The sequence below is a fragment of the Uranotaenia lowii genome, chromosome 1, assembly GCF_029784155.1.
Source record: "Uranotaenia lowii strain MFRU-FL chromosome 1, ASM2978415v1, whole genome shotgun sequence".
Lineage (NCBI taxonomy): Eukaryota > Metazoa > Arthropoda > Insecta > Diptera > Culicidae > Uranotaenia > Uranotaenia lowii.
Genome location: NC_073691.1, coordinates 176,509,236 through 176,526,668, shown reverse-complemented (window position 1 = coordinate 176,526,668; position 17,433 = coordinate 176,509,236). Strand labels below are relative to the sequence as shown.

Genomic DNA, 17,433 nt, shown 5'->3' with positions numbered 1-17,433 from the left:
GGCAGTTTGGGGGGTTGAGGTCCTTCGGTATTACGCTGACCCCGCTCGTTGCGTACCATTCCATAACCGTTTTGCTGTAATGGCAGCTTGCGAGGTCCGGCCAAAACATTACTGGACGGTCGTGGGCACGAATAAACGGCAGAATCCGTTTCTGTAGGCACTCTTTTTTGTAGACTTCTGATGTCATTGTCTTGTCAGTGAGAAAGACTTTGGTTTTCTGTCCACAACTGCAAATCATGTACTTGCGGGCGAATTTATCCGCAAACACGAACTCAAATTTTGCAGGTACATCCCCCCGAGCCGTCGCCAAATAAAATTTTTGACCTGGGATTTGCCCAAAGTCCGCCTTCACGTAGGTCTCATCGTCCATCAGAATACATCCGTCGAACTTGGTCAGCACTTAGTCGTACAGCTTTCGAGCACGGATTCTGGCTACATTGTTCTGCTTCAGCGTCCGATTTGGCTGTTTGCTGGCTCGGAATGACCTTATTCCTTCTCGGAGACGAATTCGTCGCACCGTACTGTGAGCGGCCTGGAACTTATTGGCCAAATCGCGTTCTGAAAGATTGGGATTCCTCTTGACGGCCTTGATGACTTTCCCACGCAGTTTTCGGTCGACAGTTCCACTCCGACGCTTCGAATGCGGCTTCCGAGCCGTCGTCAATGTTTCCTTGTACTGCTTGATAACACGCCGTACGGTATTTCTGGGTATTTTAAGCTGTTTAGCTTCGATGCCGACAACAATGGATTTTCAAGAAAACTGTGCACAATTTGATCTCTCCGTTCGGCTTCCATCGCGGTTGTTTACAAAATGCTATCGTTTGGTGTTATGACATAAATACATGGTGAAAGGTAATGAATTTCCCGACACGTGGGTGAAAAAAGTTTCCAAACCCGTCCACTAGGAGCGCCACAATGAGCAAAAGAATTTGTTCCAATATTAAATGAAGCAGACTTTAAATGGCAGATGGATTGATTTTGAATATTAACTACGCTTAACGAGAAGGTTACCTCCACGTTTATGCAAAGAATTCTCTCTCCACTGCAATCCCACGCTTTTTGATGTGAAGGGGCCTCCCTCAAAAAGCGTGTGACTCTCTCTTACTAGAGTTAGCCGCTCAGCTTCGCCACACGTTTCAAATATGGGAGTTCTCCCACTTTGCCATGTTGAATGCTTGCCTGAGTAGTTTGGATCTCTGCGATCTCTGACAGTTTACCCAACGTGGAGGGTGGCATAGGGGAAAGGTTTCCTAAATGGGCCTATCGGGTTAAATGACCCTACGGCTGTTTGATGAAATCGCTGACTAGACAGCTTATCTGACCAATGCATTTTGAGGGTGATACGCTTAGAACATAAGGCAAGAAAGAATTTTATGAATTTACAAACTCAAAAAAAATTAAAAAATCATTCAAGGTTTTGATACATTTTGATGTAATATTTCGACCTTTAAAAATTATACGTAAAGAAGCTTAAAACAAAAACTAGGATGGTTTTTGTTTCTTACTCAAATGAACATTTTTTTTTCTCTCTTTCTTTTGGCTGTAGCCCTATCGATCCAGAAATGTCAAATGAACTTAAGAAATTAAACATATTTCAGCTTTTGTGGAGATTTAATAATGATTATATAGTGGAATAATAGAATGTTTTTGTATGCCCCCATCATGTTTGTAAAATGCCTCCATCCTAAAATAACAGGTTAAATAGACTAAATAAATGACTTTTATCATTGAATCTTCAAATCTAAGCTTTGAATAGCATCTTAAGAGAAAATTGAAGATCTAAAAACAGATTTGATAAAGTTTTTCTCATGGATAAACTGCCTCCATAGTATGGCAACCCTAACTTTTGTTTTATTTTATAAAATTATAATATACATAGATTTTTATAAACTTCAGCTTTTTCGTACACAGCAAAAAAAGTATTGCTATATTACATCAAATACCTGCACATAACTTGAGTCGCAAATGGTACCTGATTTTACATTGTCTTGATGTGCCCGGCTGTTTGGAGACAAATAATTTGTTTCGTACCGCTGATCCATATGGGCCAAATTTCCTAAAAAAGGAAAAATTATGAAATTTGTTTTGAAGCAGTGGGTTTGCTTATATTTTTAATTAATTTTGGAAGTACTTACAAGCCAAACAAATACAGCTGAGGTCCATAATCCGTTTCTTTATTTTTGAAATGAAATCAAATTCCAACGTCAACAAAGGAAAACATTGACTACTTGATGCGATATCACATAGAAGGTTGTGATATTACACTTCACGACGTATTCACGTTGTGTACATCATTTAGATGTATTATTGCAACAGAAATACGTAATCCCCAGAAATTACATCGTCCATCGTTACATTATTTTTTGCTGTGTAGGGAAATTATTACTTTCTAGCAGTTTCAATGAAATACGGAAATATTGCCCAAAAACAGAAATTTTGTTCAAAACATTAATAGGCGCATTTAGCCCGCACGGTTTGAGGTTCGGCATTTTAGACAACACTTACAATAAAATCGTTTTCTTGGAAACAGAAGAAAATTTTAACATAAAAATTACTCCATTGTATAGAAAACAGATGCCTGCACACGTGTATATAGTTTTTGTACACATATTCGATGTGATATTTGATTAAATCAGTGTTCTGCTTAATAGGCGCATATAGCTTGCACCTCACCTACACCTGCAGGAATTCCATCTTTTGCATGCGGTGCAACATGTTGGTCAAAATCGCACTATTGATTCGGTACTTTTTAAGATTTTATACGACTCCAAGAATCCTTCTTTTCTATCCAGTCGACTGTGAATCATAAAAAAAATTATTCAACATACCCATTTAACATGATCATTATAATACTTACCATTTTCTTCGGAATGTTTCTTTAATGTCCTGGTTGGTGAAGTTAAGTTCCTGGAGTGCTTTCTTTTCGCTTTCCAAATGACAAAGCTTAAAGCTGAGGGCCAACTGACTTTCCATGTTACTGGCACTCTTGATAGCGGCAGCAGCTTTCAGTTCGGCCTCATTCAAATATCGGACAATGTTTTCCAATTCCTGCTGCAATTCAGTCACTTGGTCACTTTTACTTGGATCAATATGACAATGATAAAATCAAGTGTTCATTTTCAGTAAAAGCTAATAACGAATGAGTGTGGAAGGAATTGAAAAAAAATATTTTAAAACGTGACAGAATGTGAATTATCATGAACTGCGAAAAATATCTGGGTGACTGAGATGTTTTCTCAATATTAGGCGATGTCAGCTAAATGATCTAAGAAATTTTCAAGACTGATCAGAAGTACCCAAGTATAGTATGGTAGGGATCATCAAGCTACATTGGCGACACCTACCATGGTGAAGATCATCAAGATGCACCCTGAGAGAATTTCTTGAGCGTAGTAAAACTAAATTGGCGATAGATTTCAATACACCGGATCAAAATCGTCGTCAGATCTTGGAAGATGATCTTTAGGCCCAGCCTTACAAGATCCTTAGATTTCTCCTCTCGTTTGAACAGAAACAAGAGCGGGTAGAAAGGGCGAAGGTGCAGCTTACGCGGTCCGCGCATACAAAATTTGGAGAATATCGTGTTTTTCTAGCCGATGAATTCATCGCCGTTCAGCGGTTCGTGAAGAAACAGAACTACAGATTTTGGTTGCCAGAAAGATCACAAACCTATGCAAACGTATTAAAGGCCACAAGACGACAGAAATCTGTCTTAATTAAAGGTGTGGGTCGGAATCGCCCGTACTTTCCTGGTGAAGATCAACCGACACCGTAGAGATCACTTTAAAATATAATTTTAGAATGAATTTATGAAAAAACAACAATTCCTGAGCTTCCAAATGAACCCTTTAGATCTGCAATACGATATTAGAAGAGAAAGATATGAATGAGATAAATTTGCATGTTTTTGAAAGAATGATCCCAAAGACCTAAGTAGGGGATATGAGGGCATAACGAGAACCCGAGGCATAATGAGAAGTCCATTTTTCTACATAAGTACGTATTTTCTAAAACAAATTTTCATGAGGACTTGTTTCGTACTACCTATAGTATTAATTTTTCACCCAAAAAGAAATTTCCTTTTCATATTTACAGAAATATTAAATAATAACCACCTAGGTTCTCAAGTGACGAAAATATTATAATTTTTGAGCACCACCAAATAAGCTTTTATGACTTTTAAATCATCTTGATCTGAAATGTACGCACTGCAACATGATCTACACATTGTTTCTCAATTTTCAGCATCATAAAATTTTTGATTTTTCACTTTAATCAATTGTTAAACACGTTTTTACTTTAATTTGTTCACTAGAGGCGAACAGAGCACTTTCAATGAAGGCATATTGAGCATTTTCTGCCGGAGAATTTAGCAGCGAATTCAACTCGATGAAGTCAACTGAATAATAGAGCTACAGCTTAACTTGTATCGTCTGACGATTTAGCCTATTGGTTAGATGTCGGAGAGGTAATCAGTAGACTCGAGTTCGATTCCTGTTCGAGGGGATTTTTTTTGCACATACCATTCATGATTGATTTTTTTTATTGTTACATTACACGGCTAATAGCATCAAAGCATCATCCGTCAAACAAAACACCAGAAACATAATGTATGAACATGTGTTAATTCTTTGAATTCTACAAACAGACCTAGATTATTTTGTTTTTGCTTTGTTTGATGAATCTACGCCTCACCGTTTAGTGCAATCATGATCATAAATGATAAATGAAGAAAAAAAAATCACCTCCACCAGGAATCGAACTCGAGCCTACTGATTATCTCTCCGACTTCTAACCAATAGGCCAAATCGTCAGACGATACAAGTTGAGCTGTAGCTCTATTACTCGATTGACTTCATCGAGTCGAATTCGCTGCTAGATTCCCGGCAGAAAATGCTCATTATGCCTTCATTAATGGTGCTCATACTGCCTCGGGGGGTTTCTCATTATGCCTCTACAGTGACTGGTTTTCAGCTTTCGGCAAAAATTTTTAAAATTCATCTTTAAACGTTTTTATCTACTTTTTCAAGTTTCATCCAATTAGACAATAGACTATTTGAGTGTCGGAACACGAAACAATGATGTAATTCACATATTACAGCTGTTCTCTATGGTTAAATAAGCATTTTCCTTAAGGTGCCCATTATGCCCTCATCTCCCCTAAACAATTGTTTGCTCCTTGAAGGCTCAACGTATGAGCCTGTTCAAATAAAGAAATTACAAAAAAAAAATGAGGTGATACAATGGCTACAACTTTTAAGGCTCATCAATAATTTGTGTACAGAGCCCGTGGTTGAAACAGTGGTATCGTGCAAACAAGAATCCAAACATAATTTGGGAACTGACCCATATTTTTTGAGCTAGTAGATCAACTTGCAATTAGTAGTTGAGGAAAAATGTAAACAAATCCGGACCAATGTTGACGTTTAGACAGCACTTTTCCATCCATTGACGGTCCTCGAGTGCAAACTAGCCAATCGAAGATAGCTCTAGATAGCGTACTCCAATCGAAGTACCGAACGGGAAAGATTACTTGCCCATTGATAAGGACGGTATGGTATGCTATCTTCTATGTACTAGAAGGGAACCAATTGCTGCTGATAACTGTGCTACTCGGTCGTCCAAATTGCCTTGTCCAACAAGCACTTTCCATCAATAACCCGTCAAAGTTTGCACGAGTCGCGTTGTCATTCGCTTTTCTTCGATCGGACGGTTGGACGGTTTCGCGAAATTTGCATTCAGAAAGCCAAAAATTTAAAAAAAAAATGTAAGTTTCGAATCGTCGCCCCTTTTATCAAGGTTCGGTGCTTTAAACTTTGAAGAAAGGAAATCAAAATAGCCACCCAGGAACACTTCCGGTTTGGCAGGAAAACAAGAAGTGAAGGAAAAATTCCTAAAAGTGCTGATCCAGCATATTGCGTTCGAAATTTAGCGCATGGAAATTTTCGATCGCAAACGGGGCAACTTCTCGATTGTATGCCATTTTAGGAACGATAACTATCTGCATCGGAAATTGAACGAAAGCCCCGTGATGGTGACAAGTGGGCGGAGTTGAAAAAGTGAAGAAGAAAAATGGACACGAGTTTTTTTTTGTCTGCGAGAAGAATGTTTAATGAACTGTTCTTCTAGAACCGAAAGAAATAGTAACTGATCTTTGTGTCGAATAACTTTTTCAATCAACTGTAGCAGTTTTGAATGACCACAGCCATTTTTTTAATTCCGATTTCAGCATTCACACTCGAGAAAACCACAATAGGTCAATTAGAAAGTTTTCAATCTTGGCGAGCTCCAAAGCATTGTGAGTTCTGTCGAAACAAATTGCACAATTAGGGGAAAGTGTTAAAAAGTGACTGTTTCTAGTTTTTAATAGTTTTTTCTCCACCTGAAAGAAAAGTTTAACAAATCAGCAAACAAAAGCAGCAACTCGGTACAAAGTTTCTGCCCAGTTAGTTTTATTGTGTGCATTTTGTGAGAAAAGTTCGGCCAACGGAAACAGGGTGCACCCACCTAAAACAAGCCAAACGGAAGTGGCCCGAATCCGAACGTCATGTATCAACAGCAACAGTAAGGAGACTGCTCTCCCTCGAGATAGAGAGAGTGCCGGAAGTGAGGAAAACACAAACTTACAACAGAACGGCGAAGCGAATAAATAAAAGCATCCAGCAACCCACTCTCAGGCGGTCCTGGTTTCCGGGTTTCGGTTTCAGAAGGGAAGTGGCTACCGGGCAAAAAAAAACCAACGAAAAGTCAAGAATGATGGTAAGTTCTTTTCCAAGCTTGCAGTCCTAGACCATTTGCAATGTTAAAGCAACCGGAAGTGGACGATTACATCTGCAATCTTCGTCGGGTTTTTTCTCTTTTGAATGCTTTTGAAATTTTCAGCAGTTTCTATTTATTTTCCGCAGTCCGTTAGAGGTGTTAACTTTTTTCTCACCTCTTCAGCTTGATTTTTTATCACCAGCGCACTTGACGTAAGTAATTTGTGCTGATTCTGCGAGATATTTCTGTTGAAGCAGCCTGAAATTTCGCGATAAGGTATAAGCTGATAACTTGAATGGGCCAATTTTTCGATCAGCAATCAACGAGAAATTATCGCTTAGTCCAATCCAATACGCTTTCAATTCATGGTTGACATCCGGTTCAATTTCGATGAGCTCTCTTTGAAACAGTTGATATTTGAACGCTGAATCATAATACATATTATGCATTATTCTTCATCTTATTGATAATTTGTGTCAATTTAGACAGCTTTAAAAATTTAACAAATTTGATACTGTCGACCATTTTTTTAAAGTAATTTTTGATGGTAAATAAGTAAATTTTTACCAAAAATTTTGCCATTTTTCGAAAAAGTGTTAAAAAGTTTTTAATTAGTTTAATTTTGATGAAATTTTTCGATGATGTCATTGTTGTTGTAATGCATCATTTAAGTGGTTCTACCTCTGAAGTGAATTCAAAAGTCAAGCGATTGTTTCCAACCGAAGATATTTGATGATAGTATCGAGCCAGTGAAGTACTCCTACATTTTTTTCTTGTTTCCACTTTCTGAAATGGTCAATCCAATTCAAAACTGATAACCGGAAATCACAATCTGAGAGCAATCCTCATAAAAAAATCCTCATTATCATAATCATTATCATAAAAAATCCTCATTAAGATAGAAAAAGGTCGCTAAATTGCCCGGTTTTATCCTAGTTTGCCCCGATATTTAACAAAAAAAAAAATATGAACAGTCCGGCCCGGCCCGGTTGCCTGGATTTCATTGAAAAATGCCCGGATTTAACCCGTATATATTCACTTTATTTACCAAATAAAACAAAAAGAAATTGTTTTGTAATTTTTTTTCAATTTATGCCTCCAAAACAAAATTTTTTGAACGAGCTTAATACTTATAATCATGAAAGGCTTTTTGCAAGCCATTGATACGATTTAAAATCTGTCGATAAGTTTTGTGAGAAAAAAAATCAACTATTTATTCTTGAATTGTGTTGGATTAATTCCGGAATTTGAAAAAAAAAGTTTCCCAGATTTTGGTCGTCAATTAAAAAATCAAATGCTCGTATTTTGAAAGGATTTTATATAAAATTGCCCGGATTTGTCCGGTCCGGGTACGTGCTGGAAAAATTCTAGTAACTATAAGATAGATAAATTATCAAAGTTGTAAAAATTATCAAAATTGTCAAAATTGTCAAAATTATCCAAATTATCAAAATTTTCAAAATTGTCAAAACTGTCGAAATTGTCAAAATTGTCGAAATTATAAAATTTGTCCAAATTGTCAAAATTGTCAAAACTGTCAAAATTGTCAAAATTGTCAAAATTGTCAAAATTGTCAAAATGGTCAAAATTGTCAAAATTGTCAAAATTGTCAAAATTGTCAAAATTGTCAAAATTGTCAAAATTGTCAAAATTGTCAAAATTGTCAAAATTGTCAAAATTGTCAAAATTGTCAAAATTGTCAAAATTGTCAAAATTGTCAAAATTGTCAAAATTGTCAAAATTGTCAAAACTGTCAAAATTGTCAAAATTGTCAAAATTGTCAAAATTGTCAAAATTGTCAAAATTGTCAAAATTGTCAAAATTGTCAAAATTGTCAAAATTGTCATAATTGTCATAATTGTCATAATTGTCATAATTGTCAAAATTGTCAAAATTGTCAAAATTGTCAAAATTGTCAAAATTGTCAAAATTGTCAAAATTGTCAAAATTGTCAAAATTGTCAAAATTGTCAAAATTGTCAAAATTGTCAAAATTGTCAAAATTGTCAAAATTGTCAAAATTGTCAAAATTGTCAAAATTGTCAAAATTGTCAAAATTGTCAAAATTGTCAAAATTGTCAAAATTGTCAAAATTGTCAAAATTGTCAAAATTGTCAAAATTGTCAAAATTGTCAAAATTGTCAAAATTGTCAAAATTGTCAAAATTGTCAAAATTGTCAAAATTGTCAAAATTGTCAAAATTGTCAAAATTGTCAAAATTGTCAAAATTGTCAAAATTGTCAAAATTGTCAAAATTGTCAAAATTGTCAAAGTTGTCAAAATTGTCAAAATTGTCAAAGTTGTCAAAATTGTCAAAATTGTCAAAATTGTCAAAATTGTCAAAATTGTCAAAATTGTCAAAATTGTCAAAATTGTCAAAATTGTCAAAATTGTCAAAATTGTCAAAATTGTCAAAATTGTCAAAATTGTCAAAATTGTCAAAATTGTCAAAATTGTCAAAATTGTCAAAATTGTCAAAATTGTCAAAATTGTCAAAATTGTCAAAATTGTCAAAGTTGTCAAAATTGTCAAAATTGTCAAAATTGTCAAAATTGTCAAAATTGTCAAAATTGTCAAAATTGTCAAAATTGTCAAAATTGTCAAAATTGTCAAAATTGTCAAAATTGTCAAAATTGTCAAAATTGTCAAAATTGCCAATATTGTCAAAATCGTCAAAATTGTCAAAATTGTCAAAATTGTCAAAATTGTCAAAATTGTCAAAATTGTCAAAATTGTCAAAATTGTCAAAATTGTCAAAATTGTCAAAATTGTCAAAATTGTCAAAATTGTCAAAATTGTCAAAATTGTCAAAATTGTCAAAATTGTCAAAATTGTCAAAATTGTCAAAATTGTCAAAATTGTCAAAATTGTCAAAATTGTCAAAATTGTCAAAATTGTCAAAATTGTCAAAATTGTCAAAATTGTCAAAATTGTCAAAATTGTCAAAATTGTCAAAATTGTCAAAATTGTCAAAATTGTCAAAATTGTCAAAATTGTCAAAATTGTCAAAATTGTCAAAATTGTCAAAATTGTCAAAATTGTCAAAATTGTCAAAATTGTCAAAATTGTCAAAATTGTCAAAATTGTCAAAATTGTCAAAATTGTCAAAATTGTCAAAATTGTCAAAATTGTCAAAATTGTCAAAATTGTCAAAATTGTCAAAATTGTCAAAATTGTCAAAATTGTCAAAATTGTCAAAATTGTCAAAATTGTCAAAATTGTCAAAATTGTCAAAATTGTCAAAATTGTCAAAATTGTCAAAATTGTCAAAATTGTCAAAATTGTCAAAATTGTCAAAATTGTCAAAATTGTCAAAATTGTCAAAATTGTCAAAATTGTCAAAATTGTCAAAATTGTCAAAATTGTCAAAATTGTCAAAATTGTCAAAATTGTCAAAATTGTCAAAATTGTCAAAATTGTCAAAATTGTCAAAATTGCCAATATTGTCAAAATCGTCAAAATTGTCAAAATTGTCAAAATTGTCAAAATTGTCAAAATTGTCAAAATTGTCAAAATTGTCAAAATTGTCAAAATTGTCAAAATTGTCAAAATTGTCAAAATTGTCAAAATTGTCAAAATTGTCAAAATTGTCAAAATTGTCAAAATTGTCAAAATTGTCAAAATTGTCAAAATTGTCAAAATTGTCAAAATTGTCAAAATTGTCAAAATTGTCAAAATTGTCAAAATTGTCAAAATTGTCAAAATTGTAAAATTGTCAAAATTTTCAAAATTGTCAAAATTGTCAAAATTGTCAAAATTGTCAAAATTGTCAAAATTGTCAAAATTGTCAAAATTGTCAAAATTGTCAAAATTGTCAAAATTGTCAAAATTGTCAAAATTTTCAAAATTGTCAAAATTGTCAAAATTGTCAAAATTGTCAAAATTATCAAAATTGTCAAAATTATCAAAATTGTCAAAATTGTCAAAATTGTCAAAATTGTCAAAATTGTCAAAATTGTCAAAATTGTCAAAATTGTCAAAATTGTCAAAATTGTCAAAATTGTCAAAATTGTCAAAATTGTCAAAATTGTCAAAATTGTCAAAATTGTCAAAATTGTCAAAATTGTCAAAATTGTCAAAATTGTCAAAATTGTCAAAATTGTCAAAATTGTCAAAATTGTCAAAATTGTCAAAATTGTCAAAATTGTCAAAATTGTCAAAATTGTCAAAATTGTCAAAATTGTCAAAATTGTCAAAATTGTCAAAATTGTCAAAATTGTCAAAATTGTCAAAATTGTCAAAATTGTCAAAATTGTCAAAATTGTCAAAATTGTCAAAATTGTCAAAATTGTCAAAATTGTCAAAATTGTCAAAATTGTCAAAATTGTCAAAATTGTCAAAATTGTCAAAATTGTCAAAATTGTCAAAATTGTCAAAATTGTCAAAATTGTCAAAATTGTCAAAATTGTCAAAATTGTCAAAATTGTCAAAATTGTCAAAATTGTCAAAATTGTCAAAATTGTCAAAATTGTCAAAATTGTCAAAATTGTCAAAATTGTCAAAATTATCAAAATTGTCAAAATTGTCAAAATTGTCAAAATTGTCAAAATTGTCAAAATTGTCAAAATTGTCAAAATTGTCAAAATTGTCAAAATTGTCAAAATTGTCAAAATTGTCAAAATTGTCAAAATTGTCAAAATTGTCAAAATTGTCAAAATTGTCAAAATTGTCAAAATTGTCAAAATTGTCAAAATTGTCAAAATTGTCAAAATTGTCAAAATTGTCAAAATTGTCAAAATTGTCAAAATTGTAAAATTGTCAAAATTGTCAAAATTGTCAAAATTGTCAAAATTGTCAAAATTGTCAAAATTGTCAAAATTGTCAAAATTGTCAAAATTGTCAAAATTGTCAAAATTGTCAAAATTGTCAAAATTGTCAAAATTTTCAAAATTGTCAAAATTGTCAAAATTGTCAAAATTGTCAAAATTATCAAAATTGTCAAAATTATCAAAATTGTCAAAATTGTCAAAATTGTCAAAATTGTCAAAATTGTCAAAATTGTCAAAATTGTCAAAATTGTCAAAATTGTCAAAATTGTCAAAATTGTCAAAATTGTCAAAATTGTCAAAATTGTCATAATTGTCATAATTGTCATAATTGTCATAATTGTCAAAATTGTCAAAATTGTCAAAATTGTCAAAATTGTCAAAATTGTCAAAATTGTCAAAATTGTCAAAATTGTCAAAATTGTCAAAATTGTCAAAATTGTCAAAATTGTCAAAATTGTCAAAATTGTCAAAATTGTCAAAATTGTCAAAATTGTCAAAATTGTCAAAATTGCCAATATTGTCAAAATTGTCAAAATTTGTCAAAATTGTCAAAATTGTCGAAAATCGTCAAAATTGTCAAAATTGTCAAAATTGTCAAAATAGTCAAAATAGTCAAAATAGTCAAAATAGTCAAAATTGTCAAAATTGTCAAAATTGTCAAAATTGTCAAAATTCTCAAAATTGTCAAAATTGTCAAAATTGTCAAAATTGTCAAAATTGTCAAAATTGTCAAAATTGTCAAAATTGTCAAAATTGTCAAAATTGTCAAAATTGTCGAAATTGTCGAAATTGTCAAAATTGTCAAAATTGTCAAAATTGTCAAAATTGTCAAAATTGTCAAAATTGTCAAAATTGTCAAAATTGTCAAAATTGTCAAAATTGTCAAAATTGTCAAAATTGTCAAAATTGTCAAAATTGTCAAAATTGTCAAAATTGTCAAAATTGTCAAAATTGTCAAAATTGTCAAAATTGTCAAAATTGTCAAAATTGTCAATATTGTCAAAATTGTCAAAATTGTCAAAATTGTCAAAATTGTCAAAATTGTCAAAATTGTCAAAATTGTCAAAATTGTCAAAATTGTCAAAATTGTCAAAATTGTCAAAATTGTCAAAATTATAAAAATTGTCAAAATTGTCAAAATTTTCAAAATTTTCAAAATTGTTAAAATTGTCAAAATTGTCAAAATTGTCTAAATTGTCAAAATTGTCAAAATTGTCAAAATTGTCAAAATTGTCAAAATTGTCAAAATTGTCAAAATTGTCAAAATTGTCAAATTTGTCAAAATCGTCAAAATTGTCAAAATTGTCAAAATTGTCAAAATTGTCAAAATTGTCAAAATTGTCAAAATTGTCAAAATTGTCAAAATTGTCAAAATTGTCAAAATTGTCAAAATTGTCAAAATTGTCAAAACTGTCAAAATTGTCAAAATTGTCAAAATTGTCAAAATTGTCAAAATTGTCAAAATTGTCAAAATTGTCAAAATTGTCAAAATTGTCAAAATTGTCAAAATTGTCAAAATTGTCAAAATTGTCAAAATTGTCAAAATTGTCAAAATTGTCAAAATTGTCAAAATTGTCAAAATTGTCAAAATTGTCAAAATTGTCAAAATTGTCAAAATTGTCAAAATTGTCAAAATTGTCAAAACTGTCAAAATTGTCAAAATTGTCAAAATTGTCAAAATTGTCAAAATTGTCAAAATTGTCAAAATTGTCAAAATTGTCAAAATTGTCAAAATTGTCAAAATTGTCAAAATTGTCAAAATTGTCAAAATTGTCAAAATTGTCAAAATTGTCAAAATTGTCAAAATTGTCAAATTGTCAAAATTGTCAAAATTGTCAAAATTGTCAAAATTGTCAAAATTTGGAAAATTGTGAAAATTGACAAAATTGTCAAAATTGTCAAAATTGTCAAATTTGTCAAAATTGTCAAAATTGGCAAAATTGGCAAAATTGTCAAAATTGTCAAAAGTGGAAAAAATTCAAAAGTGTCCACCATGTAGCAATAATCCAAATTAGTGTCATTTTTATAGTTGTGTCACATTTGTGCACTTCCGTATTAGAAGTATCATTTTAATCCAATCCAGTTGATTCATATTATTTATTCTTGTGGGTTTTTTTTTTCTTTTCGAATTCATATTGACACAATCAACTGGTATGATTTTCACCTCCACTCGTCTGAATTGGTCACTTAACTCAAAAGATAAGATAAGAGAATTGATGAATCAAAATTGAAGAAAAAATTGATTCGAAGCAGGTGCTTCCCAAACATACAAATGTACGTTCATCCTACTGCGAATTCCGACTTTTCGCTTCCTAAAAATATAGTTATCAGAAGCTTTCGGTGGAGTTTTTTTTGTTTTTGTTGTTGTTGTCCAGCTGCATATCAGGTAAACAAACATGAACAACCCATTCAGTTAGGTACACTTTGAAGAGCGTTCGATAGGTGAGACTTTTTTTTTGTCGAAGAGACAAACTCTGATTGATTTTTTTGTCATATACAAGACATTTAGTCACGTTAATTGGCCTCAATAAGCGGGAATATTTGATCGATAAGCTATGGCATCAAAATTTTTGGTTGAAAAAAAATTGCTTGATAATGGATGGTCATGAAAACTGTCAAATTGAGTTTTTAAAACTGAAAACGATCGAAATATTGTTTATCTGCGTTAAAAATAGACCTATGCTGATATGCATAATTTAACTGTAGGTAATTTTTGATTTATTGACTCCAAAAACTTTCTTAGTCTGATGCTTAATGACCATAAAATGAATCGAACATCCGGTTATTTTGAGCTTTCATCAGGGCCGGATTAAACCACCAGGGGGCCCGGAGCCATTTTTCTCGGAAGAGCCTTTTGAATTGTTTTTTTTCAATGATGCCAACCCAGAGAACCCATGATATGTTTATCATTAAAAAGCATTGAAAATGAGTTCAGAATATTGCCTCAAATAACCGTTATGTCTGCGTAGAAGGCAGATTCTAGTATTTTCAAAAAAATGAAACATTATTACCTGACATTTCATTTTCAGTAACTTTATTTTCTTCTTTGCTTACAGCTTCATTTTATTCTGCTCAGCTGTGCCGCACTGCTGCCGGGCATTTCCGGCAATTTTCCGGGATCGTGGGATAATCCGCCATTCTCTTCAGAAATGGAAGGAGAGGTTATCATCGGAGATGTGAATGAGGCTGCAAGTGAGCAACAAATCCACATGTGGGAAGAAATCGAGCCGCTACCTTACGCAGCTCTTAAGATGAATTTCAAGGGAACAGAAACGATCAAAATTATCGAGGGTGATCCCTATGAAGATTTTAGTGTAACAAAAGTAAACGGCGAATGGTATTTCAACGTGGAGCACCGACGGGATTACGAAGTAATGAGTCACCAATCTTCGCTGGTGATATTGAGTGTTGAAGATGAAGACCAGAAGGTTCTGGGAAAATTTCAAATCTTTGTCAATCTGGTCAATATTTTGGACAACGGGCCAATTTTTACCGGAGGGCAGGAGTCCTGTGCAGTGAACGAAAAAGAGAAGGACTTCACAACTGAGTGTTTTTATAATGTACTACACCCAGATGCTTTTATAGAGAATAACATTAAAAACGAATTTACGAACAAGCTGACCATTGAAATTCCAGATGAATTTCGAGAACATTTTGAGCTCGAAGAAGCCGCCGTTGACCCTGAAGACAAAGACAGGAATTATAACAGAAAGTATTTCTTAAAGTAAGTGTTTGGTATAAGCAACTTCTTCAAAAATATCTGAAATCTTAATCTGAAATCTAATTCTTAAATCTTAATCTGGAATCTGAATCTGAAATTTGAGTTCAACTGATAGATTTTACTGCAACTGTTTTCATAATCATTATGTAGGGTTTTGAAGGAGCTTGATTACTCCCAAAAGGCAATATACAACATGGAGACGACGGTTTTCGATCTGGACAAAGAGCACAGTGCCACCTTAAAAATTCTGATCCAGGTGCTCAACGTCGAAAGTCGTAATCCAATCTTCACCCGACCCTTCACCACCCAACGTATTTTAGAGAAAACCACATTCCAGGAGCAGGTAACGGCCATTGATGGAGACACCGGTCTGAATCGACCTATCTGCTACGACCTGAAGACGACGGAAGATGATCGTAAGTGGAAAAACCAATGATAGATAGATTTTGGTTGACAAACTTTTTTTCCTCCTAGATGCCCGTTACTTCAGCATTGATGAAACCACCGGAGTTTTGAAAGTTGAACCCATCGACCGGGACGCGGAACAGAATGAATTTTATCAATTTTCCGTGAGTTTTTTTTTTTCATTTCAAGGGAAATCAAACCAGCTAGATCGACTTTATTTCCTGACCGACCTGGAAAGTCATTCACAAGTTTGGACAAACCTTGGTTAAAAATAAGATTAATTCCTCAATTAATTATTTTTTCAAATTTTTTCATCCAGATCACGGCCTTCAAGTGTCACAATCGAACCTTTAACACGATAAACGAGGCGGCAATTATTTTGGAAGACCAAAACGACCATTGGCCGGAATTCGAAGTGAAACCGGTGGTACTGAGATTCTGGGAAAACACGCTGCAAACGTTGGATTTCGAACGCTTCGAGGTTAACGATCCCGATTTGGTAAGTTTGAGGTAGATCCACAGAGAACAGATGTACAAGCTAAAGAAAAAATCGAAAGTGTGTAAAATTTCAAATGCCATCGTCGAATGTATTCGTTGAAAATTGACTTGAGACAGCGCCATCTATTGCGCTGTTCAAAAGTTACAAATCAACTTTTAAACTGAACAGTTTTCGAACTTGTAATCGTATATGAACTCATAAATTATTAGGCCAATGCCTCGGTAAAATGAGCGGCATCAATTTATTGATAGAAAACGTAATCAGGGCTACATGCTTTTTACTGGGCAAAATTCAACTAGGGAGAAGTGTTCCTAAATGCGCATGTTGGGTAATGTGCGCATAATGGGTGATACGGTCAAAATTTGGTCAAGGGAAAACGCGTGTAAATCGGTGAATCGTTTATTTGAAAAATCAAATAAATTTCTTTTTCAAGTTTAATTAGTATAAAAATCAGAAAAAAATACTCAGTTAGGCTTCCGCTTTTCCAAGTCCGAATTGCCGGGCCTAACGCTTAACCCCTGCCCACAGATTTTGAACAGCCACCTTGTCCACCTTCTTCGCCGCAGAAAGCCAGTTTGCCTTGAACTGCTGTTCGTCCTTAGCAGTTTTTTTTGTTCTTCTTTAGGTTCCGCTTGTCAATAGCCCAGTATTTCTCAATTGGGCGTAGCTCTTGCGTGTCGGGAGGGTTCTTGTCCTTGGGAACAACCTGTACGTTGTTGGCAGCGTACCACTCCACGGCCTTTTTACCGTAATGGCAAGATGCCAAATCCGGCCAAAAGAGTACGGGACAACCGTGTTTCTTCAGGAAAGGCAGCAGACGTTTATTCAACACTCTTTCACGTAAATTTCTTGGTTGACAGTCCCGGAAGCTATGAAAATGCTGCTTTTCAAGCCACAGGTACAGATGGCTTGCCAAACCAGATATTTCTTCGCGAATTTTGACAGTTTCATGTGCTTGAAAATATCTGCTACCTTTCCCCTTCCTTTTGCCGTATAAAACTCCTGTCTCGGAAGCTGCTTGTTCGTCGTCCATTACCACGCAGTCAAACTACGTCAGCATAGTCGTGTACAGCCTCCGGGATCGCGCTTTGGCCGTCGTATTTTGTGTATCATCGCGATTTGGAGTCACTACCTTCTTGTAAGTCGATAGTCCGGCTCGTTTTTTGGCTCGATGCACGGTTGTAGACGATACACCCAGCTTATTTGCGGCATCTCGGAGAGAGAGGTTAGGGTTTCGCTTGAAACTACCGGCAACTCTCTTTGTCGTCTCAGCGGCATCCG

At 33.4% G+C, this 17,433-nt stretch overlaps 1 protein-coding gene across 2 annotated transcripts in view; it reads left to right on the top strand.

Annotated features, from left to right (window-relative positions):
• The first annotated feature begins 5,629 nt into the window (after positions 1 to 5,629).
• The window catches only part of LOC129761049 (cadherin-23-like), a 62,115-nt gene continuing 50,311 nt past the window's right edge, over positions 5,630 to 17,433 (top strand). Inside the window, exons 1-6 of one of the 2 annotated variants that reach the window (XM_055758756.1) lie at positions 5,630 to 5,767; positions 6,230 to 6,759; positions 14,584 to 15,251; positions 15,399 to 15,664; positions 15,723 to 15,817; positions 15,973 to 16,152. In XM_055758756.1, the coding sequence (XP_055614731.1) occupies positions 6,754 to 6,759; positions 14,584 to 15,251; positions 15,399 to 15,664; positions 15,723 to 15,817; positions 15,973 to 16,152 (1,215 nt within the window). In that variant the 5' untranslated portion in view covers positions 5,630 to 5,767; positions 6,230 to 6,753. Of the gene's footprint in view, positions 5,800 to 6,229; positions 6,760 to 14,583; positions 15,252 to 15,398; positions 15,665 to 15,722; positions 15,818 to 15,972; positions 16,153 to 17,433 lie in introns of both variants that reach the window. The other variant, XM_055758762.1, reaches the window with a different exon arrangement.